General features: G+C 42.5%; 1 protein-coding gene across 1 annotated transcript in view; it reads right to left on the bottom strand.

The window, feature by feature from the left end:
- Positions 1-27,149, bottom strand: part of ASPM (assembly factor for spindle microtubules) — a 2,279,206-nt gene that overhangs the window by 1,214,448 nt on the left and 1,037,609 nt on the right. Inside the window, exon 17 of the mRNA XM_044080257.1 lies at positions 21,030-21,158. Within this exon, the coding sequence (XP_043936192.1) occupies positions 21,030-21,158 (129 nt within the window). The remainder of the gene's footprint in view (positions 1-21,029; positions 21,159-27,149) is intronic.

The following is a 27,149-nucleotide window of genomic DNA, read 5'->3' as shown; positions in this document are numbered from 1 at the left end:
GAAAGACCTGCACCCCCTGAAGCCTCAGGTGGGCCGCTACCACTGCTAATACTTTGGTGAACCCCTGGGGGCTGTGGTGAGACCAAAGGGAAGGAACCGGAACTGGTAGTGACTGGCTCCCAGCCGGAAGCGGAGGAACCTCCTGGAGCGCCTGTCCATCAGGATGTGGTAGTACGCGTCTTTGAGGTCTATCGAGCACATCCAGTGATTTTCTCCCAGAAGGGGGAGAATAGAATGTAGAGTGACCATTCGGAATTTTTCTTTGGGGACTGCCAGATTCAAGAGAGAAAGGTCTAGAATTGGTCTTAGTTCCCCCGTCTTCTTTGGCACTAAAAAGAACCTGGAGTAGAACCCTGATCCGATCTGGTCTGGGGGGACGGGCTGGATGGCTCTTTTCTTTAGCAGATGGCCAATTTCTCCCTAAGCGGCCTCCCGTTGACCGGGTGGAACGTCTGGGAGGGACTTCAACTTTGGAAAGTGAAGAAAAGGGATGCGATATCCTCTGGATATGATTTGGAGAACCCAGCAGTCTGATGTTATTGACTCCCACGCCGCTAGGTGCCCCGAAAAACGTCCACCGACTGCCTCCAGAGTGGAGCAGCCGGGCAACCCCTCAGGGTTGCTGCACGGGCCGTTCAGAGAAAGGTTCCCTGGACCCGAAGTTTCTGGGAGCCCCTCTGCCTCTAGGGCGGCGTCCTCCCTGTCCTCCTCTGCCACGGAAGGACTGGTTGTCCGGAGCAGGCTGGGACTGCTGCGACTTCCGGAACCACATCTTCTTCTGACCCTTTTGGTTCCTAGAGTAGGGCCTCTGGGGTGCAGAGAACCGGATTCCGACGGCAGACAGCGTCTTCCCGTCCATCTCGCTCTGGGTCAACGTTTCGCGAACGGTTTTGCCAAAGAGAGCAGAACCATCAAAGGGGCGTCGAAATGACGCTTTGAAGGGCTCAGAAAATCGCAGTGACGGAGCCAGGCCTGACGCCTAGTGACTAGGCCTCCCCCTGCGGCTCTAGCGGCGCCTTCCGTAGCGTGGGAGAGTAGCCGCATAGAGGTATTAGTAACTGACCTAAGAGTGGCCATGCGGGTGGAGTGCAGCACCCTGTCCTCCTCCGACATGGACTCTGGGGGAGATGCAGCGTATTCTTTAATGAGATCTCGCTGCATCCTAATGACGTGTGCCAGGTAGTTCAGCGCCCTTACCGAGAAGGTCGCTGAACTAAACATCCGCTTCCCCAAGCGGTCCATCATCCGAGACTCCTTGCTCGGGGGATGGACTGAGGGACTCTCCTGAGCAAGTTCCCTCTTGGTGGCCGCCGTCAACATGGCATCTACCGGAGGCCCCTTACTCCAATGGGCACGGTCGGACGGTGGGCTGAATATCCTATCAGGCCTCTTAGGAATTGGCTCCACGGTGTCCGGTTCCTTCCACGCCCTGGTGGTAATGAGGTCCACCAGGGGGTCGGCAGGAGGGGACACCCAAGAGGTAGACGGGCCCGCTTCAAATGCCTCCAAGAACACAGACTCGTCCGAGGAAGACTTGGGGGCAGACCACCCCCCCCTTATACGGAGCATTTCCATGATGTCTCCAAATGAGACATCCTCGGGGGGTGACCGTGGGGAGCCTTCCCCTTCCTCCAAGTCCGTGTCTTCCGTGAGAGACTTGGGGGAGTCAATGTGCCTCCTTTTGCACGTATGCTTGCGAGGGACATCCTCTGGGGGGCTGTCAGAGGACTCCTCGCAAGCAGCAACTTGTTCCATTGGAGCAACTTGGGGCACAGAAGCGGGCTGTCCCAAGGGCCGGATGGTGGAAGCCTGGCCCAGTGCAGAGGGAACGGACGGAGCCGAAACAAGTGCCGGGTCCGAGACCTCAACAGGGCCCTCTCCACTACATCAAACGCCCGAAGGGGAGCCGACTCACCAAAGGATCCGACAATCGGCTCCCCTCGGATCCAAAGAGTGGATCGGAGCCGGCGCCAAGCACTCGGATCCGGCGGACAGTGCGCCCGACACAGACGGCGCCGGCGAGCACTGATCCCCGGATCCGAGGCTCGGATCCAGGCTCCGAGGTCGGATCCGATGCACTCGAGGGCAGGGTCGGATCCGGTACAAAGTACTATTGGTGCCGACCCACCCCCGGCTCCGAAGCTGCTCGGCTCCAGCTGCTCCGAACCCGGATAGCAGGTCGGAGAAGGAGCAATCGGTTTGAAAAAGGGTGTTGAGCTCCCCCCCAGAGGGGGGGGGGGAGGCAAGAGCACTCCCATCTGCATCTGGGCCTGGATGAACCTTCTCATCATCCGGTCCAGATCATCATCCGGAAGGCTATATGTGGATCTCGACGAGGCTACCGAGGTAGGCCTGGAGTGCCTCCTCGATAGCCTCGACAGAGATCGGGTCTCCTCCTCCTCAGGTCCCGGTGAAAAACACACTGGAGACCGGAGCCGAGAAGGAGGAGACCGAGCCGACAATCGAGCCGACAACGGAGCCGGGGAAGAAGCCCGCTTGGCTGGCGGGGCCGAAACAGAGGTCTCGGCCCGCCGCTTATGGTGCTTCTCCCTCCGGTCCCTTTTCTTAGCATCCCTCGCCTCCGAACCAGAAACGGGAGGTTGAGTCCCAGGAGGAGGAGGGGGTGCCGCAGAGGGAATAACCATAGGCACGGCTACTCCCGAAGGAGCGGAGGTCGGAGCAGAGTCCGGCGGTAAAAGGCCCGCCAAAACAAGCTTGGACCTCCGCTCCTTCAAAGCCCTGGGGTTGAACCCTGCACAAATGGAACATCCAGATGTGAGGTGTTCAACCCCCAGGCATCTAACACACCGAGTGTGGCCATCAGCTGGGGAAAGCTTGTGGCCACACTCGGAGCATTTAGAAAATATAGATTTGGGTTGGTCTGCCATCCCAATCTAACAAAGTAGTTACCAAACTAAAAGTAACTAAACAACCAATATACACACACAGGCCCAACACACACACACACTACGCCAACAGCTTAGGAGGGATATAACTTTTAGATTAACTCTAAAAAGTAAAAATATCAAAGGGGGAACCTACACTTTCACACAAAAAATCAATAAAAACTTCAAAATTCTGAAATTTAACAGTAAAACTAGCACTTAGCTTGAGAGCTTGAGAAACAAATCCAGTCACCATGCGCGGCAAACGAGATCTGGGGTCATGAGGGTAGAGCAGGGCATTATGGGTGAGGGGAGGAGCTGAGAGCTTGGATCCATAGCTTGAAAACCATGCCGGTTCGGATCCGATATCGGATCCATAACCCACAGGTTGCAGACAAATGAATCTCCTACTTCAGATCTGATGGTAAAGGGCCAACCTTCAAGACAGATTTCTAGAGCTCTCCTGTAAGCACATCCCTTCCTTTTCTGATAGATTGACACTGTGAATATAAGGTTGGGGATAGCCACATCACTTTTTAGCTCTTTTGTTTCAGAAAAGCATTCATACTGTTATCGCCACAGGGGTTAAAATGCCCTTTCATCCTTGGCCTATACAGCCATTGAGAACTCCTGCACTATTGCTGTCCGTCTGGCTAAACAGAAAGTACAGTTCTGTACACTTACCATAAATGTAGATGTTAGAGTGTATTCACTGTTGCAGTCATTACATTTGGATAATCTGCTGGCAGGTTGCCCTCAGTCGGCCGGAATATCAAAGTCTTGGGTCCTGCGTCGGTTGCTGTCTCCACTTCCATGATGTCAGGTCGTCAGGGGTATAAAACATGCAGCCAACGCCATTTTCTTCAGTTTTTCTTGTCACAGATGTCAGGTGCCCCCCAAATGGGGAGCAAAAAAAAAAAAAAAATATTATGGGTAACCCGGACTGCAACAGTGAATACACTCGAACATCTACATTTATGGTAAGTGTACACAACTGTACTATGTTCTTCGTGTTTCACTGTTGCAGTCATTACATTTGGGTAGAATCCCAAAGCTATGGATGGGAGGCTGGAGCTAAATAGCATTAGGAGCGGCTATAAGGCCCTGCAGAACTGCAGTGGCAAAGCCTGCCCCAGACTTAGAGAAGAGAGGCAAATGATAATGCTTTGTAAATGTATGAACAGAGCTCCAAATAGCAGCTTCTAGAATGTCTTTGGTTGAAACTCCTCTGAGAAAGGCTGCTGAGGTAGATGCAGCCCTGGTGGAATGTGACCTGATTCCTTTAGGCACCGGTTTGCCATGATGCAAGTAGCAGAAACAAATGCAGTGGCTTATCCACTTTGAAATAGTCTGCTTTGAAATGGCCTTTCCCTCTGATCCTGCAGCAAATGCCACCAGTAGTTGCTCAGACTTTTAGAGATTTGGTCCTGTTTAAGTAGAATCTTTGTTGTCTGTGTACGTCCAAGGAATGCAGAATCTGCTCCCCCTTGTTCTGTGGATTTGGGTAAAAAGTTGGCAGGTGAATAGTTTGGTTAAGAGCTACACTGGACACCACCTTAGGCATAAAGGAAGGATTGGTCCTGAGGGACACCCTGTCCGGGTAAAATGTAATAAAAGGCTCCACAGCCAAGAGGGCCTACAGTTCTGAAACCCTTCTTGCTGAAGTGATTGCCAGAAGTAAAGCTGTTTTCCAAGATAAAAACTTTATATTCGCAGTAGCTGCTGGTTCAAAAGGAGGCAGGGTGAGCTTTTCCAGCACAAAATTGAGGTCCAATGCAGGAGTTGGTGATCTTCTGGGAGACCTTAAATTTTTGGCCCTTCTAAGATACTGTTAGCAGAAGATGAGAAAAGATGGAAGGCTCTGTGTTGTAATGAGCCGATATGGCAGAGGCATGGATTTTTATTGATGAAAAAGATAGGCCCTTGTCAAACATCTCAGTCAAGTATTGTAAAATCTAAGGAATATTTGGCTTTGCTGTGTCCGTTCCTTGTGCTTGGTTCCAAGCACAAACTCTCTTCCATTTATCAGCATAAGATTTTCTAGTACTGGGCCTTCTGGCTTCCAAAATGACATCCATCACAGATTTAATGAGAGGTGGTGTTTGAATAATTACATGATTAACCATGCTGCCAGGTTCAGAGTTTGGAGCAGATTGTGCAGAATTTGATTGCTCTGCTGAGACAGTAGATGAGGTATTTGAGGCAAGTACCAAGGAGGGAGTTGAGACATATTCCGTAGAATTGGGTACAAGTGCTGGCGAGGCTAGTCCGGGGCAACTGGGATCATTTTTGGCTTTTCCTGTCTGACCTTTAGTAAGACCTTGGGGAAAAGAGGCAGAGGAGGAAAGGCGTAGACTGATAGGTTTTTCCAACTGAAGGATAGGGCATCCACTTTCTATCTTTGTCTGTGATAAGTCCTTGTGCAGAATTTGTCCAGTTGATAATTTTGGGGAGAGGCAAATAGATCTGTCTGGACTCCCCCATTTCTCTATTCTCATGCTGAAGACTTGTGGATCCAGTTTCCACTCGTGAGGGTCCATAAAATTTCTGCTTAGGTCGTCTGCCAAAGTATTTTGTTTTCCTGGCAGGAAATGAGCTTGAAGATGTATTTGGTAAGTCAAGGCTGTGTCCCACAATGCCATGGCTAGTCTGCAAAGGGGGTAGGAATGTGTACCCCCCTGCTTGTTATGTACCACATAACCATGGTGTTGTCAGTCTTCATCGTTAGTTGTCCTGGATGAAGTAAGTCCTTGAAGGCTGTCAGAGCATTCTGAACAGCTAATATCTCTTTCTGGTTGATATGCAGATGCATTTGTTTTGGGCTCCATATACCCTGAATGCATCTCCTTGCCAGGTGGGCCCCCCAAGCATAGTCTGATGCATCTGTAGTTAGGGTTTGGGTGGCAGGGGGGTAGAGTGAAAGACTGTCCCATGTTCTGGTGACATGTCTCTGCCCACCAAAGAAACTCCTGCTGCAGGCAGGGGATGACAGGAATCATTGTTTCCAGACTGTGACAATGTTGACACCATAAACTTTTTAGATACCACTGTGGTTTCCTCATATGCAGTCTTGCATATGGAATTAGTAGAATGCAGGATGCCATGAACCCCAAAGCCTGCAGAATTAGTCTTGCAGATAACGGGTTTTTTGCTGCCATCTGTTTGAAGTAAATAGTCAGTTGCCTTTGCTTGTCTGGCGTCAGGTAAGCCATCTGGGCAGTTGTATTCAAGCTTGCACCCAAGAATGTAATTTTTTGAGAGGGTACCAGTAGTGATTTCTTTTCATTTATTGTGTACCCTAGGCATGTTAGGAGCCTTTTTACAAACACCAGATGTTGAAGAATGTCCTTGTTTTCTGCTTGAATGAGACAGTCGTCCAAGTAAGGATAGATTTGTATGCTTCTTTGTCTGCAAAATGGAATTACTGGTGCCAGGCACTTTGTAAAGACCCTGGGCGCAGTAGAAAAGCCAAAGGGCAGTGCAGAGAATTGGTAATACATAAAATCTGCCTTGAAGCAGAGGTATCTTCTGCACGATTCCCTTATTGGGATATGCAGGTATGCCTCTTTTAAGTCTAGAGTCACTAACCAAGCGTTCCTGCCCAGCATGGGCAGAAGCTGTTGTGACGTCAGCATTTTGAATTTTGGGATGTCCAAGAATGTGTTCAAAATCGATAAATCCAGTACTGGACGCCAGGCATTGTCTTTTCTGGGTACCAGGAACAGTCTTGAATAAAAACCTTGTCCTTTTTCCTGTTCTGGTACTGGCTGACTAGCCCCCATATCCATGAGGGACGCAACTTGTTTCTGAGCCTCTGCCCATTGATTTTGTGGTAGATCTGGCCAACCTTTGGAATTGGCAAGGTATGGAAATTAAATCTGTACCCCTGGGATACTATGTTTAATACCCACTTGTCCTGGGTAATTAACTGCCAATTTTGAGCATGAAGTGCTAATTTCCCCCCCAAGGGGGCTGCCAAAAGTTAAGTGCTTGGTGATGGTAGAGGGAAGTCATTGAGACTGCTTACTGTAGGGTTGTGCTTTATTTTCTCCAGATTTGGAGGTAGAGGCACCCCATTGCTTTGACCTGTAAGAACCCTGTGATTGGTATCTAGAGCCTTTTGAGTACCTGGATTTGCCTTGTGAGGCTCTGTTGGACACAGGAAAGGACCAATTTTTAGTAGGCCAGTGTCTACTGAATCTGGGTGGCTGTACTTGTAAGAAATCTTTTACAGTTTGTATAGATTTAAGCTTTGTCTTTCATTTTCTTTAAAACCTCTTCTGCCTTATTACCAAACAGAGTATCATGCTGTAATGGTGCATCCAACAATTTAGCTTTAGCTTTAACATGATCAGGCAGATTTTGCTCCTTGAGCCAGGCATGCCTTCTAATCACAGATCCAGTAACTGCGTCCCTGCAAGAGGCCTCCAAGGAATCAAAACCACATTGCAAAGTATGCTTTGCAACCTGTTCTGCTGCATGCAATAATTCCTGTAATTCTTTAATTTTCCACACATTCAGAAATCAACATCATTTTCTGTTTCAATAATCCCATAACATGCTGTTGATATTTAAGCATATGAAACTGGCAGTTTAAGGCCCTAACTGCCAAGGTTGCAGATGTATAAACCTTCTTTCCCCATATATCCAGTGCCCTGGAATCTCTATCACAGGGGGTAGGATTCTAGGCTGTAGAGGCCTTTACACCTTTGGGACCCTGTGAGATAGTTTCAGGATCAGCAGCAGGATATTTGAATAAAAATTTGTGGGAGTCAGGAACCCTGTAATATCTGTCTGGCTTACTAGGAGCTGGAGGTAGGGAATCAGGAGCCATGCTTGATTCTGAAAACACATCATCAACAATGTCTAATACAGGAGGTATAGCTAAAGGCCTATGTTGAGGAAGGAGGAGGAAATCCCTAAGCCTCTTTTTAGATTCAGAGAAGTCCTGACTCTCCCAGTGAAAATGTTCCCTTAAAGTATGCAAGGTTTCTCCAAAAGAATAATCCTCAGGAGGAGATGTAAAGTACGCAAGGATTCTCCAAAAGAATAATCCTCAGGAGGAGATGCAGATGGGATGGATTCTTCTGCATCTGAATCCTCATAGGGTGATATAGAAAATTCCTGATCAGAAGAGGAATCAGAAAAAATAGAAACTTGATCTGAAGATTAATAATCAGTGTCTTGCCTAGGCCTCTTATTTGGGGGGGGGGGGGGTTTGGGAACCCCTGATCAAGGTTATTAAGTCATCAGCCATTTTGATAATCTGTTTTTTATGCATAGGGGCCTGAGCACGTGGCTCATGTGTTGGTTTTTTAGCATTAGAAGTTGTTTTTGAAGTTGGCGTCGGTTTTATATAAAAATGTTGAGGCCTGAAAACACCCTCAGAAGCTGGTGCCTGCTCAGCGGCTCCGGACCCACCTGAGGGGAGAGACATCTGCAGGTACAATACTCTGAGAATCTCGCGGCATACCGGACTCTGCATGGGTCTCGGTAGAGGCCTGTGACAGCTCCTCACCGAGTACCGGCGAACTGGCGACTGGCTTAGGAGAAGCTTCTCGTCGGTTTTGGACCTAGACGGTCTGTGTCTGTCCTTTTCTTTGTGGTTTTTATGAACTCCGGTAGTTGGATTGCTATCTGACGACATGTCAGGGTAATTAAATCTGTTTCCAAAATATTTTGAAGCAAAGATATACCGACGCTTAATAGTGCATTGGTTAAATCTAGCACAAAACCAACAGCAAGGCACGTTATGATCTGGGCCTAGGCAAGGAATACAGTAAAAATGCAAATCCTTATGAGGTATTTTCTTCCCACAAGTAATGCAATTAACTTTTACTGACATCGGTAAGGAGCAAGAAAAAGTTTCCCCAATGGGGTACTTAGCTTTAATAGAAGACTTTGGTTCTGAAACTCGAATGCAAAAATTTCAGGAGTCAGCCGACCGGCACTTGTGAACTGCTTCTGCTTCGGGCACTGCGCGGCAAGAAAGACTGAAGAAAATGGCGTCTGCTGCATGTTTTATACCCCTGACGACCTGACGTCATGGAATAGGAGACAGCAAGCGACGCAGGACCCAAGACTTTGATATTCAGGCTGACTGAGGGCAACCTGCCAGCAGATTACCCAAATGTAATGACTGCAACAGTGAAACACAAAGAACATCTAGTCAGGACAATAATAATGGCATGACCCCCTCACAAAGTGCAGAAAGGGCAATCAAATATCAAAGGCATAACCTTGTCAAGTTATGTTTGCTTCTCAGCCACCATAAACTGTCCTCTTAAGTGTACTAAATCCATGCAAACATTCTTTTGTAGGCAAACATTTTTTAAGTAGAAGTAATGTAAAAAAAAATTTAAGTAAGCACACCACAATGGTGGACAAGTGTATCTTAACACAGATGTATAAAGACCCTTTGCAAAAAGTTCCTCCAAGTACTATAGGATTTCAGGTTCTAGGCACTGTTTCAGACTGAAGCTTTTCACAGTGCATCGTATGCAGTACCTCTTCTATCTTACCAGACATGACCTTCTATGGCTAGATCTGTTGGCTTCTTTTAAGTTTTTGAACATCTTCACTGATGTCTCTACTTGAATGCGATCAGACTGAGAGGACACATACTGTACATTTTAAAGTCGTTAGGGTTTGGGTGCACCAGGGTTCCTCCCTCCTCAGTTAACGGCATGCTGTGCTGAGGTAGAAATTACAGTTTTGTACCTACCATAAATGTAGATGTTCGAGTGCTAATATAGCTGCAGTCATAACAGATGGGTTTTCCTGCCGTCAGGCGGGTCCTCGGCCGGCCAAATTCCAAAGTCTAGGTCCGGCGTCGGATGTCGTTGCTTCTTCCCTGACGTCAGTGCGACAGGGGTACCAGTCGACGCCATTTTCTTCAGTTTTTCTTGCCCCAGATGTCAGGTGCCCCCAGAAGGGAGGCAAAACATAAATTTATGTAATAATGCAATGCAATATATTCAAAAAACAGTAGTTGCAAGCAAATACACCATAAAAGAATACCCCAATCAGGTTGTATGAGGAGGTGTTAGCCATTAGGCCTGTCCCAAGAGGGGAAGGAGGGAGGGAAACGTGGACTGCAGCTGTATTAGCACTCGAACATCTACATTTATGGTAGGTACAAAACTGTACTATGTTCATCGTGCATACAGCTGCAGTCATAACAGATGGGTTGAATCCCAAAGCTAAAAAAGGGGTGGTAGGCACTAAGAGGAACTAGAAGGAGCCAGGATGCCTTGCAAGACTGCAGTGGCAAAGCCCGCTCTAGATTTGGAGTATAATGGTAGGTGATAGTGCTTGGAGAAAGTATGTACAGAACTCCAAGTGGCTGCTTCCAAAATATCTTTGGTAGGAACCCCCCTGAGGAAAGCTGTAGAGGTTTCTGTGGCCCTTGTGGAGTGAGATCTGATGCCTGTAGGTACAGTCTTACCATGAAAAGAGTAACAAAAGCATATGCAGTGGGATATCCATCTTGAGATTGCCTGTTTGGAAATAGGCTTCCTTTGAGCACCTGTAGCATAGGACACAAAGAGTTGCTCTGATTTTCTGAAAGGCTTTGTTCTGTCCAAATAATAACGAAGCTGTCTGTGAATGTCCAAGGAATGTAGTAGTCTCTCCCCTTTGTTTTGTGGATTAGGGTAAAAGGTTGGTAGGTGGATAGCCTGATTCAAGGCTACCCTGGATATTACCTTTGGCATAAATGAAGGGTTGGTTCGTAAGGAAACTCTGTCCTGATCTAAAATGATGAAAGGCTGCACAGCCATGAGGGCTTGTAGTTCCGAAACCCTGCATGCTGAGGTGATAGCCAGAAGGAAGGCTGTTTTCCATGACAAATATTGCAGTTCTGTTGAAGCAGCAGGCTCAAAGGGAGGCAGGGTCAATTTTTACAGGATGAAATTGAGGTCCAAAACAGGTACTGGTTGCTTCCTTGGGGGTTTTATATTCTTAGCCCCTCTGAGGAACTGTCTTAAGAGAGGGTGAGAGAATAAAGGAGGATCAGTGTTGTATTCTGCAGAAATGGCTGAGGCATGGAATTTGATGGAGGAGAATGAAAGTCTACTGCTTAGCATCTCAGCTAGGTACTGTAATATTTGAGGTAGACTCAGCATTCCAGGATTCTGACCCTTTTTCTGATTCCAGGCACAAAATAGTTTCCATTTTGTGGAGTAGGCTTTTCTAGTAGAAGGCCTTCTGGCCTCCAAAATGACATCCTGCACCTCCTTGGAGAGTAGGGTCTGTTGTGAATTTAAGGAATCCTCCATGCGGCTAGATTGAGTGTTTTCAGCTGACTGAAGAGTTTTGAAGTTGTGCTGAGTCAGTAGAAGAGGCATTAGAGGCAGGATCCATGGTGGGGAATGCGTCAGGCTCCTCAGGAGTGGGTACCAGTGCTGTCTTGGCCAGTCTGGAGCAATGAGAATCATCTTTGGTCTGTCTGCTCTGGCTTTTAATAGAACCTTGGGCAGCAGAGGAAGAGGTGGAAAGGCATAAACTGTCATTGTTGTCCAACTGAAAGAGAGTGCGTCCACTTTCCAGGCCTGTGGATGAAAGGTCCTTGAGCAGAATTTTGTCTATTGGTAATTTCTGTGGGTGGCAAGGAGATCTATGTCTGGCCTTCCCCATGCTTGAACTATTTTTGTAAAAACTTGAGGATGCAACTTCCATTCGTGTGGATCTGTCATATTTCTGCTTAGGTTGTCTGCCAGCGTGTTTTCCTTGCCTGGCAGGAACTGTGCTTGAAGTTGGATTTGTAATTCCAGAGCCATGTTCCAAAGAGACATGGCTAGCCTGCATAGGGGATATGAATGGGTTCCTCCCTGTTTATGTACCACATCACTGTGGTGTTGTCTGTCCTCATCAATAGTTGGCCTGGATGCAGTAGGTCTTTGAAAGCTATAATAGCATTTATTACTGCTAGCATTTCCTTTTGACTGATGTGTAGGTGCTTTTCTTTTTGGGACCATTTGCCATGAATGCACCGATCTGTCATGTGCGCCCCCCAGGCATAGTCCGAGGCATCTGTTGTGATGACTTGAGTTGCTTGAGGCTTGCAGAATGGGAGACCTATGTTTCTTTGGCATGCTTGAGCCCACCACAGAAATTCCTTTTGAAGACATGGAATCAGTGGTATAATTGTTTCCAAACTGTGGCTGTATTGAGACCATAAGTTTTTTAGGTACCATTGAAGTTTCCTCATATGCAGCTTTGCACATGGGATTAGCAGGATGCAAGATGCCATGAATCCCAGAGCCTGCAGGATTTTCCTTGCAGTCAGCCTGGTGAAGGTTGCCAGTTTTCTGAAGTATTGAGTTAGTTGCCCTTGTTTCTCTGGCGTGAGGTAGGCCATCTGGGTGTTTGTATTCAAGCTGGCACCCAGGAAAATTATTGTTTGAGAGGGTATTAGTTTTGATTTCTTTTTGTTGACTGTGTATCCCAGAGAATTCAACATTATTACAAACGCCAGGTGTTTCAGAAGCATGTGTTTGCTGTCCGCTTGGATCAGGCAGTCGTCCAAATATGGGTATATTTGTATCCCTTGAAGTCTGCAGAAGGCAATTACTGATGCCAGGCATTTCGTGAACACTCTGGGCGCAGTAGATAAGCCAAAGGGCAATGCAGAGAATTGATAATGGGTTGAGCCTGTAAGAAATCAGAGGTATCTTCTGCAATCTTGTCTGATTGGGACATGCAGGTATGCCTCCTTGAGGTCCAATGTTACCAGCCAAGACTCCTTGCCCAGCATGGGAAGAAGCTGCTGTAATGTGAGCATCTTGAATTTTGGTACGAGTAAATATGCGTTTAGGATGGATAGGTCCAAAATAGGTCTCCAATCTTTGCCCTTCCTTGGTACCAGGAATAGTCTGGAATAAAAACCTTGACCCTGTTCTTGTGCAGGTACCTCTTGAATAGCTTTCATGTCCATGAGATCTGAAATTTGTTTTTGTGCCTCTGCCCTTTGATTGTGTGGCAGGTTTGGCATGCCTCTCATTTTTGGAAGGGTGTGAAAGTGGAATCTGTAGCCTCTGTCTATAATGTCCAGGATCCATTTGTCTTTTGTGACAATATGCCAATTTTTCGAAAATAACGCCAGTTTTCCGCCTAAAGGTGCTGCCAATTGAGCCTTGCTTGGCATGCAAAGGGGAAAGTCATTGGTTCTGCTTTCTGAATGGCTGTGACCTATCCTCACCACCTCTTGGTGTAGGTGCTTGCCATTGTCTGCCTCTAAATGATCCTTGAGATTGCCCTCTACCCCTCGGGCTCCTGTATCTACCTCTTTGAGGTCTGTCCGTGGCTGGAAAGGACCAATTTTTTGAAGGCCAATTTCTACTGAAACGTGGAGGTTGTACCTGTAGGAAATCTTTCACTGTTTGCATTGATTTTGCCTTTTCCTCCATTTTCTTTAATACCTCCTCAGCTTTAACACCAAACAATACATCTTTTTGAAGAGGTGCATCTAGTAATTTAGCTTTGACATGATCTGGTAAGGTTTGCTCTTTGAGCCAAGCGTGTCTACGTATGACTGATCCTGTAACAGCAGCTCTACATGAGGCCTCTAAAGCATCAAAACCACATTGCAAGGTATGTTTACCCACTTGCTCTGCACTATGCAACAAATCCTGCAACTCTTTCAAATCTGGTTGTTCAGGTTGTGACATTTTGCTTTTCAACTGAGATAATAAAAACTGTTGATACTTTAACATATAGAACTGACAGTTTAATGCCCTCATGGTTAAGGTGGCCGAGGTGTATACCTTTTCCCCCCACCTTTCTAAAGCTCTGGAATCTCGCTCTGAAGGTAATGGATTTTTGGTAGTGGGGGCCTTAATTCCCTTGGGACCCTGTGAAATAGATTCTGGGTCAGCTGCATGGCTTTTGTATAGAAATTGGTGTGAATCAGGAACCCGGTAATACTGGTCAGGCTTGACTGGAGCTGGAGGTAAGGAATCTGGGTTAAGGCTGGCCTCTGAATACACATCTAGTATGTCTAACAGGGATAGCCAGAGGCCTGTGCTGAGGGAGCAAGAGGAAATCCCTGAGCCTTTTCTTGGAGTCTGAGTAATCTTGGTCTTCCCAGTGGAAGTGTTCCCTCAAGGTATGCAAGGTTTCCCCAAAAGAGAAGTCCTCAGGGGGGAGACAGAGGGAATGGACTCCTCTGCATCAGAATCTTCAAAAGGGGAGTAAGATTTCTGAAGTAATGGAGGCCTGTTCCGAGGAAGGGTATTCTTCCTCCACTCTGGGCCTTTTGTCCGAGGGGGGTTGAGAACCCCTGATAAGAGTAATCAAATCCTCAGCCATTTTGAGCATCTGCTTTTTAGGCATGGGGCCTTGAGAGGGTCCCTGTGGAGCTTGCCTTTTAGTATGCATGGCTGCTTTAGATTTAGTGAAAGCCTTAATGGAAAAAGAAGAAGAAGGCCTGAAGACACCTTGAGAGGTGGCAGGCCTGTCTAAACTCTGAGTTTCCCCGCCAAGAGTGGCTTCGGTATCTGTAGTCGGAGTGTGGGCCGAAGAGCCTGCGACCTCGGGCACAGAAGACACTGCTAATGAAGTGTCATCGGTAATCAGGGGCTGCGTAGGCGCCTCGCTGAGAACCGGAGCACCTGTAGTCGGCTTTAGTGTGGTGTCGGTAGAAGTCGCGGACCTCGTATGTCGGTCCTTATCTTTTGTAATTAAACTTTTTGCCAAAATAGTGCTGGGCGAACTCCGCCCAACGCTTAATAGTGCGTCTGTTGAATGTAGCACAAAAACGACAGGCCGAGACGAAGTGGTTTGGGCCTAAGCAAGGAATGCAGAGGGAATGGAAATCCTTATGCGGTATTTGCTTCCCACATGAAATGCAATTATTAACTTTGTCTGACATCGGTCTGAGGCAAGAAAAGTTTCAACGGGTACTTAGCTTTCAAGAAGACTTCGGTTGAAAAATATTCGTAATCTCAGGAGCTGGCCGACCGGCACTTGCGAACTGCTTCTGCTTCAGGCACCGTGTGGCAAGAAAGACTGAAGAAAATGGTGTCGACTGGTTCTTTTATACCCCTGTCGCACTGACGTCAGGGAAGAAGTGACGACATCCAACGCCGGACCTAGACTTTGGAATTCGGCCGACCGAGGACCCGCCTGACTGCAGGAAAACCCATCTGTTATGACTGCAGCTGTATGCACGATGAACATCTTGTCCTTGCTGAACTAGTTTAGTGTGGAAAGTGCATCTATAGCAGACAAGTAAGGACCTATCAGTAGAATCATGACACTGACTGCCCTCAACGTTTGCCGTGTTCGAGATATACAAACAGGCATCCCTGTCATGTTATGCTGAAGGTGTCTACTGCTTAGGCCTTTTAGATGAGGAACTAGGAACAAAAGACTTGAAAACTGGCAATTTTTGTTTGAGACAAAGTCTATGAGGAGTTAAGTAGCCATCTCACAGCTCACCTGAAAAACAACCATTCAGATCCAGTTTCCACTTGAAACTGTTTATACAACCTGCTTAGGTTGCCGATAAGTGCATTCTGTGTTGAGGGACTACACATGGTATGAAAGTGCAGCCCTAGCTCAACTGCTGCTTCACACATCATTGTGTTCTTCCCAGCACAGTTAGTAACGATGCACTTCCCTTTGCTTGCTCATGCACCAAATCACAATGGTGTAAATCTGTCACCATCCCAGTGTGCTTGGCTATAGCTTTTTGCTGAACATACTCAAAGCCAGCAGAAGAGTTTATTATATTTGCTTCACATTTATATTTTTGTCCAACGGAGTCCCATTCTAGGCCTTGTTTAGCTTAAAATAAATAAAGTTCACTCCCACATCACAGCCAAGGCAAGTGTGGCTTAAGTCTCTCTCTATTACTGGAGAGAGATCTCAATCGAGTGAGTGTGTTGCAGTGCTGCTGCCATAGGCTTCTAAGATACCACCGAGGTGCAGACATGTGGTCTAATTCAGTCAGCATTCCCTGGCTGTGACTCCCTCCTGTTACACCAAGTCCAAGTCTGAAAATAAGGTTTTCAACATTAAGGTCCCTTTTGCTGTGCAGGAAGAGCTGATCCCTCCCCACACCCAGGATCTCCTCCAGTAGAACTCTCTCTCTCTCACTGGTTTCAGACTAGATTTGGTGTAATTCTGTTGCAAGATTTTTAAATGGCTTCCAAAATAACTTTGGTTGACTATGACACAATACCTGGTTACAACTTACTAATGCTGCTTCGGCTGCATTGATGTAATTCTACAGTCACAGTACTAAGCTGAAGGCAACTGTTGAATCTGGATATTCACTGAGCACTCCTCTTTACCCTCCGAGTGTTATTCTACTGTCTGTATTGATCTTTAAAGAAAAGATTTAGCCAAGGGAAACCGGTTGCTACAAGAATTCTTTTCACTTTTTGAAATGATGACCTGTCTGGAGTGGTGTTAAAACATTAGAGGAACAATAGTGCATGGGGTTTTCTTCAGTGAATACAGTGCTCCAGTCTATAGTGTTAAGTTTTAGCAGTAAAGCGTTTTTTCATAGATTCTTGTACAAACCTAGACAGAAACATTACTGGGTAGTTCTGGTGTCCACAATGACCATGACTGCACTGTAAGATGGTAAACTTGAAATTAGTAATAAAAAAAAAAAAAAAAAAAAAAAAATTGTTGAGTTTGACTTCATTGCTACCTTTTCAGTCTAAACACTGGTCATCTGAAGAGCATTTTTTAGCCTTGGCATTTTTTTTTTATTTATATGTTCATGGACTAAGGTTACAGAAGAGTTAGAACAATCTATAACAAACAGCTTTATTTGGTCAGACGTAGCAGAATAAAGATCAAACAGAGCTAGTACATTTGATGTTTACTGTGTGTAACATTAAAACAAACTGATAATTAACAATAATAAAACACTGAAAAATGTGTATGAGTGCTTGCGTGCATGAAAGCATACGAGAGAGAGAGAGTGTGTGTGTGTGGGGGGGAGGGGTGGGGGGGTGGGAGAGAGCGAGAGATATGAAGCAGCGGATGCAACTCCTTTAAAATTGAGGCATTTATACCTCTCAACCACTTAGTTCAAGAAGTCTGAATAAAGCCTAAAACAGAGACAGATTTTTAATACTGCTCTTATAAAAAGAGAAAGCTGCTATGACAACAGGATTTCTGTTAGCACTCTGGATTTTCTGAAGGATATCAAGTCCATACCTTTCACCTGTTGGGACACCCTTGATTTTGACTCGTATTTTAACTCTGCCTTCCTTAATCCCCCTAAAACTGGTGACTTTTGGAAAAATGCGAATTACACTCAATAAAAAAAAGACAACAGAGTTAGAGAGGCTTCTACTTCAATATACATTTCCTGATCCACATTCTCTTTTTATGGCAATGTCCCAAATTAACAGTATTAATATTTTAAGTTTCCTTGATTACTTCTAGATTTCTCTCTGATTTTGAGATTCGTCCCTTATTAGTTTAGAGCTACGATAAAGTCTGAAACCAAAATGCAACTCATTGCTTAGTGACTTCAACCCACAATGATTTGATACCATATACTACAGCAAGTTTGAAACAGTAAGTGGAGGAATTATTTTACATCACAATTATTAAAAATATATACAGGAAAAAAACAAAACAAATACAACACAATTTAGCAGTTAGCCCATTCTTCAAGTACAATAATTATCTCCAGGTTGTGTGCTATTGTGTAAATAACACTCTTCCAGGGGTGCAATACCCATGGACAGGTGTTATTTTTACAACACACATACCCCGGAGGGCATCATTGCTTGTTTACTTGTTTCATCACAGGAAACCCTGACAGTACAAGACATTGAGCCAAAGACTACTCAGTTCATTTGGCTTATATGTTCTGGGAAGAGACTTGGTGGAAAAAAAATTGTTTTCATCTGGTTCAATGGAGAGAGCATTTTTAAAGACTGGTAGCATTAAGCCAGATATTTGCACCTGTGCCAAATACTGCCATCTAAAGGACTGTTATTATCCTGAAAGCATCCGATATTGCTTTATCATTTACAGTTTGGTTGCATGTTGGCAAGATTAGACCATTTTTGTATTGCACCAATAAAAAAATAATTTTCTATCAAACAGGATATCCTCACAACCTGCAAATGTTTATACATACTATATATATATATATATATATATATATATATATATATATATATATATATATAGTGAGAGAGAGCTAGTAAAAAAACGCACTAAAAACGAAAATTAATTTCACTAAGAACGAACTTCGTGGCACAAAAGCATTCAAAAAGAATTAAAAGGAAAACATCAGCAACTCTTGTATTATTTAGAGCTTTCGTCTTTTTTAACATTAAGACTTCTTCAGAATTACATGCTTCATTAATACAAGCAACCATTTTAACATTGTTTAAATACATTACTGCAAGGTTCTGTGCGCATCTTCATTATCATTAATAAGCTAGATCAATTAACCAGGAGGGGTGCCATGTGAATCTTGTAGTGTCGTGTGCATACCGGGGTCATGTGCAACAAGTATACCTGGAACAGAAACTTGGAAAGAAGCCCAAGGTATCTTGTGCAAAGTGGGGTCGTGTGCCAAAAAAAAAAAAACCATTATCTTTATAAGACCCAGTCAGATCGCATTTCTATACTTTCAGACACTATATGACATACTTCTGATGAAATCAAGTTAACTCACATTTCAATACTTTCAATCTCTATACCATTTTAAGGCACATTTGATGTTTAGTTCATCAGAAGTATGTTGCTAGTGTTTTCCTTTTAATTCTTTTTGAATGCTTTTGTGTCACAAAGTTTGTTCTTAATATATATATATATATATATATATATATATATGTACATATATATGTATATATATATATATATATATATATATATATATATATATATATATATACATACACACAAACAGAATACTGCCTGAAAAAGTCATTTATGCTTGTGTGCGTGTATAAATATATATATATATATATATATATATATATATATATATATACACACACATATATATATATATATATATATATACACACATACAAACACACACACAAAAATATATATATGTATATATATATATATATATATATATATATATATATATATATATATATATATATATATATACACACACACACACATACACACACACAAACACACACATGCAGATACATAAACACACAAATATATATGGGGTACATTCACCCCATCGACAAGTCAACTTGTACTGAAAAAACTTAGTACATCTGATCGCATGTACCAACTTTTTTTTCAGTGAGAGACTGCAGTACATTGGGGATCATGAAGTTTACCCTCTCCTCGCTGTATTGCAAAATCAGAATTTTGATTGGCACATGACTGATCAGTTGTGTTTGATCACTTGCGGCTCAACGCTTGCACATTTATGGAAAAAATCTATGAACTACAGTGAACTATGGTTTCCTGTCACAGATTTTTGGAAAGCTCACAACAAATTGAACAATACTGCTTCTGGCACTTTGGGTTTATCATGTATGATTAAAGATAACAGCCATTTGATTGGCATATTAAGAGCAAGTTCTTAAAAAAAATGCTCTAACAAATATGAAAAACAAAATGTGTCGCTACTAACATTTTTAAACTTACAACCAGTATAATAGCCCAGGAATAAAATTGATGTTTTACACTTTTGTGACTCTTAGTCCCTCTGAGATAATGGAACTTATCTCCATTTATCAATAAATAACAAAAATTAAGGCTGAGGCGGGCATTTTGTCATTAAATCTTTCAGTAATAAAGGATGTTAACTTAGCCACTGCTGCTCCATCTCAGAGTAAAGCAGTGCAGTGGTCATCAGTGGTAATTTTGTGCCTCAGACTTGCTGCTAACAGGCATTCATCAAAGCTCAATTACACTAAAATGTTAGAAATACTCTGTTTAAGACTGTGAATACCTGGGCAAACCTATATTTGAAATCTTATGTTCAGGCTTGTATGATTCAGCTTGAAATTTGTGAACCTTTATGTAAAACCAGTGGAAGATTGCAACTGATAATTGTGGAAGACTACCAGTAACAGAATTTTCATGGAGGTTTTCTTACTGCTACGTGAAAGTAAGTATATCAAAGATGTACCGACTGCACCTAACTCAGTAAATGATTCAGAAGCAGGATGGATGTCCTATAAGGAAAGGGAAAAATGTTTGACATAATTTAGCATTGCTCTTAGCTTCTGGCTTTTCTGCTCTAGAATGAGGAAAGACAAAACGTTAACTTCTATCAGCTTGCAAAATGTCTGTCACTTCCATTACAAAGATGTTGCTCTATCTGCCTTGAAAGGGGCTTCATGAATGGCAAAATTGGGTGGGATGGAAGTCAGACAAGATACGAGGCAAACTCCAGAGAATAGGACTGTTTCACTATGCACAGCGTCTAGAATAAAAAGTTATTTTAATTACAGACAGGGGCACAGAGCAGTAGGCTTCGTAAAATGCTTTCCTAGGAGGAGATTGGAAGCTTTGTAAATTTCATGGCTAGAATGCTGAATGGAATTCACTCTTCTAACAAGAGTAGTGACAAAGATCATGTCCTTTTAGACTGTTCCATAGCACTACGGCAGATGAGTTGCCTTGTATATCAGACAATATGTAGTAAACTACACTGGTCACTCTAAATGATTTTTCAGCAGGGTACCACAAACCTCTGCAACTAACTTTCTGCCCCTTTCCATTGTTTATCGAGTAATCAGTCTCAGGTCCAAAAGCTAGGGAATCTGTAAAGGAGCAGCAGACATGAAAACCTTGCACAGATCTCTAACTAGCAGGAATGATTTTGTCAATACTGCAAAAAGGTAAACAAAGAGCACAGTCAAAATTGTTACACTGCAAAATCCAAACAAAACAGACAAAAAAACAACCAAACACGAACAACCAAACACGGAGTCCTCAAAAAACACACTCCCTTTAGAAAAAGTATTCAGAGAGGTGTCCCTAATAGGGACATTGTACAGAAAAAGATGTTGAAGAGACGTAAATATTCACTATAACAAATTGTAATATTTACCATTTTGCTGCAACAGCATTTTGCGAGATGTTATAACATCTTTATCAGTACATTCCAGTATTTGTTACACAACAGACATCACTTCATTTTAAACAAGACTGTGTAAAACAGAACTAAGACAATACCATCTTAAGACGCAGTTCCTTTTTTAACAAATATTTCCTCCAAGCAGCCTGAATAACTCTGGCAGCTCTGGCCTCTTTGCGAAGATCCAAAAGTCGAGCACACAAAAATGTCAGGAAAACCACTACAACCTGTTAAAAGTGAACAATCATAAGTACACAGCTCACATTTCTAGCATTACAATGTATGATCTATAGTCAACTATACTTTGAGGATCATTACACAGTTACACAATATAAAAATAGTTCTTACCATACCAGATGATCTATGTAGAGATTTTCCCTTCTAGATTACAGTGGCTATAAAACCCAGAAGTAGAGCAGTGACAGGCTGGACTCTCCTCAGCACCCAAAAGAAAGCAAAGCAAAGCCATGACCTCGGGAGCTTCTCTTGGAGGGCAGGAACCTCTGACACTATCTGTTCAATAATGTACCAGTGAAGGCAAACATCTGAGACAGAATCAGGTAAGATAACTTCCTGTTTATTGAAATGCCCACTGACTAAAGATACAAGTGCCCATACTGGAGATGCCAAAGGGAATCTGTCAATATCGTCATCAGGGGGAGAGGTCAATACGGTCATCAGGGGGAGAGGTCAACAAAGTAAATGAACACAAGGAGTTTCATCTTCTGCAAAGTCTCTGTGACAATGGATAGTACAGGGCTGAATGTTCTGACTGCAGACTGACAAACCTGCAGCACAATGCAGTGAAAGCAGTGTATCCCACAAAAAAAAAACCTTGTGTGAACCCCAAATAATCATCTGCTAGAAGTCATCTATTCTGCCCACTGACAATATCTAGTATGCGCTGCAGTAACAAGGAACAAATCTCCAGCACAGGATAACATATTTGACCCGAGGAACAATGAGAAAAACAAAAGTTATGTACTTACCATAACAAAAGATCCACGTTGTCTGCTTTTGTCTGGATTCATACGTAGTTTGTCAGACTGACATTGGCACCTACTCTGAAGCTTCATGGATCCAGGGTAATGACTGCTCCCCAACCCATAACTCCCTCCCACTCCACCTTAGTACCTCAGTCCAAGTATGCCCACCAGCTAAAAAATCTAGAGATGTAACGACCCTTTCAAGGATAATTACTAACGTGACAAGAAACATCTAGGACTGGATCACAGTCTGATAGGACTATTCACAAACAGGATAAAAGTGAGATAATTTCAGTCACCAGAAGCCAACAGATGACAAAATAGAAGGGGCTAGAAGGAAGGAGATCGAAGTGGATGAATATCAGACAACATGACCTACTGTTATAGTAAGTACATATCTTCCGTGCCTGATTTTGTCTATTTTCAAACGATTCAACTTATGAGATACATTCCCAAGCTGTTTTACCTGGATGGTATCAAGTAAGGGCATTCCTGAGAATGGTAGGAACATGATTGGGACTGTACATCCAATTTATAATGAAACCCAAAGGTATGATCAAGTTGTAGCAGCACAAAAATCATCAATGGGAAGTCCCCTCATAAAAACTGCTGAAGTGGCTATTTATTTATTTATTTCCGGTTTGATGACCGGGGAGCTCGTTTTCAGTGGAGGCCCAGGGAAAAAAGCTCCACAATACATAGTATAGTTAAAGATGCAGCAAAGTATAGTAAAAACAGTTACAAAATACAAATGCATTTCAAGTTGGAGACATATATTGTACAATGGTTACATATCATATAAATCTTGAGGATGTCAATAATATGTTCATTTCAAAGAGAAGAGAGAAAAGAGAAAAAAAACTACTTATAATATGTACATTGATAGCAGTATCGTTGGATTAGCAAACATTCAGAGTGAGCCAAGGTATTTAGAAATTCAAGATGGAGTGAAGTAAAAGTAGGCTAGGTGGGGAGAATGCAGTTGCATTTCCAAGTAAACGAGAAGTAAGAATGGAGCTGAGATTTAAAGTTATCAGCGTTTTCTGAAGCCCTTAGTGAAGGGGGGAGAGAACTCCATTTTTTGGCTAAGGAAAATGATAGACGTTCTCCAGCAGGACACTTAGGTTTGTGGACAGTGATTAGGTTTTGGTGTTCAGATCTGAGAGTTCTATATGGGGTGTATCATGGTAGGATGTTGGTCAGTGCAGGGCATTTAGTGGCTTTGAATATTATAATGCCTGTGGGCTGTAGTAAGCTGAAGGTAGTCTAGACAGTTGGGGAGTTCTAGCCAGTTTAACAAATGGAGGACAGTACAATGATGAGAGGAGTATTTGGCTTTGGTGGCGAATTTGGAAATTTTATAATAACAGTTTTCAAGTTTGGAAGAGATGGATGAAAATAGGTTGGTTGGTAAAGGAGCACTGTACATTAGTGAGGGATGTAGATAGTAGTGGCGAGTTTGCCTAGTAGAAGGAGAGAGGAAGTGCTTGTTTCTGTACAGCATGCCAAGTTTTTGATTTTTTTTAATGTTTTGCTGTATGTGGGTATCGAATTTTAGGTGTTCGACTACAGTTACTCCAAGTAATTTAGTGAAGGGAACGACCTCTATGGGAGAGTTGTTATGGCTGATAATTTTGAAGGAATTTTTATCAAGAGCGAAGGAATTTGCAGGAAAGAACCGCAATATTTTGGATGTGTTAGCATTTAGAGAAAGGTGGTTTTGAAGCATCCAGTTCTCAGTGGTAGAGAAGGCAGTCTGTCTTTGTTTGGAGCGTGGAGAGGTTAGAGGCGGAGCAGACTAAAGTGGAGTCATCTGTATATTGTATGATTTCGGTGTTGGGTATGGTAGAGTGGAAATCATTGATAATGTTAAACAGCATTGGACCAAGGATGGATCCCTGGGGTACACTAGTGGGGGTAGGTAGGAAAGATGAGGTGCCTTTTCTCCATTTCACAGCTTGAGATCTATCGGACAAGGTAACTTGAGAACCAGGATAGGGTATTCTGAGAGAGATTAAGGTTAGAAAGGTGGCTCAGGAGATGGGTGTGGGAGATGGTGTTGAATGCCTTGGAAAGATCTAATAGAACTGTTGATACTATTTCTCCAGAATCATGGGTTGTCTGACTGTATCTAAGAAAGAGAGAAGAGAGGTTATTGTGCTATGGCCAGGTCGGAAGCCATGCTGGGTTGGAGTGATAAGTTGGTTTCGGGTTAGGAAAGGCATGAGTTGGAGGTGGATGCATTTTTTCCAAAATCTTTGAGATTGGGTAGAGGATATCCAAAAATTAAAGCACCAAACCACGAAAAACACAAACAAAGGCAGAAACCAGGAACCGTCAAGAAATGTAATCCAAATTTATTCCAATGACATACAGATCCACCACTGACTTCAATAACAATAAAAACAGACAGCACAATTTAAAGTTGAGCGCGCTTTCTCCTTGTTACAATAACAAAGCTTCTTCAGAACTAAAACTCTCCAACAACATTTCCTCTTATATATTAAAAGCAATCAATGTGTTAATTGCATCTAATTAAATTTGCTATTCGTCTTAAAGTAATACATTGCCATACAAGCTTTAATACTGTTGCAGAAAAATGTATTGCATGCAAAAAATATATATATTTGCAGTTGTATACATGAATATGCATGTTAAAAAGTTTTTCTAATCTAAAAATAAAAAAAATATATCTATATATATGCATTTTGATCCCCTCGCGTTGTGTAAACACCTCTAACTAAGAGTAAACTAGTTCGTGTAAACATTTCCCCTAAGTAATGCCTATTCCTGAATAATCAGCCTAACTGTACTATTAAAATTGCTAGTGTCGTGATTAAAAAATATACAATTGCATAACCTACACAGTAATTATTAAACCAAGACAGGCCAAAAACAGCCAAATGTATGTCTATCTTGCATAGAATTTAAACGAAATTTAAATGAAAAATCATAAGGGAACATATCTAAAACTATTTATAACTTAGCTTTCTTAATCTCAACACACTCTGTATGCTAATGCTATCATTCAGTCCAGGGGGTCTCTACTGGCATCCAATTTGAGTTGCCAAAAGAGCTCCCTGTATTTAACCCTGTATTCCCAGTTACCCCCCCCCCCCCAGGGATCCATCACTACCTGCTCAATGACCGCAAATTCAATATTCATATTTTTGCATGTCAATGAGTGTTTGTAGAACGCATTAGACTCTCTCCCTTTTTTGTTTCATATGAGTGTTCGTATATTTTTTCTTAGGGTACGTGTAGATTTACCTATATAAAAACTGCTACAAACCGTGCATGTTCCAATATATACAATACATTTTGTACCACAATTGTAATGTCTAGATGGAACCAACTTATACTTTCAAGATGGAATGTAAATGTCTTGTTGATCTAAAATATGTTCACATTGTCGACAGGACCCACATTTGTATGTACCTTTCTTACTATTAGAATTCCATGTCTTATATAGTTCATTTGTCTCAAACAAATCTTTTAAATTCTTTCCTCTTTTTCTAATAAAGGTGGGATGGTTAGGGATGTAATTACCAATGTCGTTGTTCATTTTCAATATTGGCCAATATTTACTAACAATTCCTTCCACAATATTGGAAGTATCCGAAAAAGTATGTATCATAGCTTGACTGTAATTTTCCTTTTCTCTTTCCTTCTTAATAACCGTCATGTCCTCTTTCTGCCCTAATAGTGGAAAGTATGTATTCTTTCTCCCATTTGTCACTTCCTCAATTAAAGTCTGTATTAATAAGTCCGGGTATCCCCTTTCCAGAAAAACTTTCTTTATAAATTTGACCTCCTCCAAAAACATCCCCTCTTCACTCGTCATCCTCGATGCCCTTATCAACTGTCCTTTTACTATACCCTTTTTCTGAAAAAAAGGGTGTCCACTTAGAAAATGTAAATATGTGTTCGAAAAAGTGGATTTTCTATATAGTTTTGGATGTAAAAAATTGTGTGAGCCCTTGTATAAAGTTACATCTAAATAGTTAATGCTTATTTCATCAAAGGTATGTGTAAATCTCAAAAATTCAGTACAAGAATTTATATATTCATAAAATTGAAGAAATGCTAACTTAGACCCTTTCCAAAAAATGCAAATGTCATCCAAGAAACGGCTGTAAAATAAAATGTGCTGCTTCCATATTGTGTTAAAAATGTATTTCTTCTCCCAAAAATATAACACACAATTTGCGTAAATGGGGGCACATGCTGCCCCCATCGCAACACCTTTCTTTTGTTGAAAATGGTCACCGTTAAAATACTCAAAATTGTTCATCAGTACTGTCTCTGTGAATTCTATAATTAAATTAACAAGATTACCATTTAATCCAGATTCCATACTTAAAATGTCACGAAACCATTCCAATCCTATCCTGTGGGGGATACTCGGAAATAATTCCACCACATCTACAGTGAGAAAGTATAACTCAGTGTCAATTTTCCTTTTTGGGATATTTCTCAAGAATTCCCAAGAATCCCTAATGATGTGTGGAACTGAGTTAATGAAATGTTTCAATTGTTTATCCACAAATATAACCAGGGGTTCCATAATACTCCCCCCTCCAGCTACAATGGGTCTGAATTTAAGTGGTTCTAACCCTTTATGCACTTTGGGTATCCCAAATATAACAGGAAGCCGGGGATTTTCTACGTATAGGAAATTGTACAGTTTTTCATCTATACTACCTTGAAGCAAATGATCCATTAAGTAATAATTAATATTCGAGTATGCGATGTTTATTTCATTACGGGATACTATCATGTAATGATCAGTATCCTGTACAATATTGTATATGTAATTTTCATACATTTCCTGGTACATCAAAACCACCCCTCCCCCTTTGTCTGGTTTCATCACTCTAATTTTTTCTTCTCTCAAGTTTCTTAATAATACTTCTTCCTCTTCTGTCCAGTTTTTATTGTTATAGTCCTTATGAAAATAAATTTGTCTCACATTTCTTTCAACCATCTCTTCAAAGATTTTCAACACAGGGTTAGTTGGGGGGGGGGGGGGTTAAATGCACTTTTTTTGTGTAAAATCTCCTTCATATTATTTTTTCCTTTGAAATAAACATTCAAATTCAACTGCCTTATAAATAGTTTAATGTCAATTAATGTATTGACCGTAGAACCAAATTTGGTGGGCACAAAATGAAAACCCTTTGCAAATAAGTTAAAATAAACTTCATCTATAATATTGTCAGTAAAGTTGTA

The sequence above is a fragment of the Protopterus annectens genome, chromosome 8.part0 (genome assembly GCF_019279795.1).
Source record: "Protopterus annectens isolate FY-2018-M chromosome 8.part0, PAN1.0, whole genome shotgun sequence".
Lineage (NCBI taxonomy): Eukaryota > Metazoa > Chordata > Ceratodontiformes > Protopteridae > Protopterus > Protopterus annectens.
The sequence above is the reverse complement of the archived record's forward strand: the minus strand, read 5'-3'. Positions and strand labels throughout refer to the sequence as shown.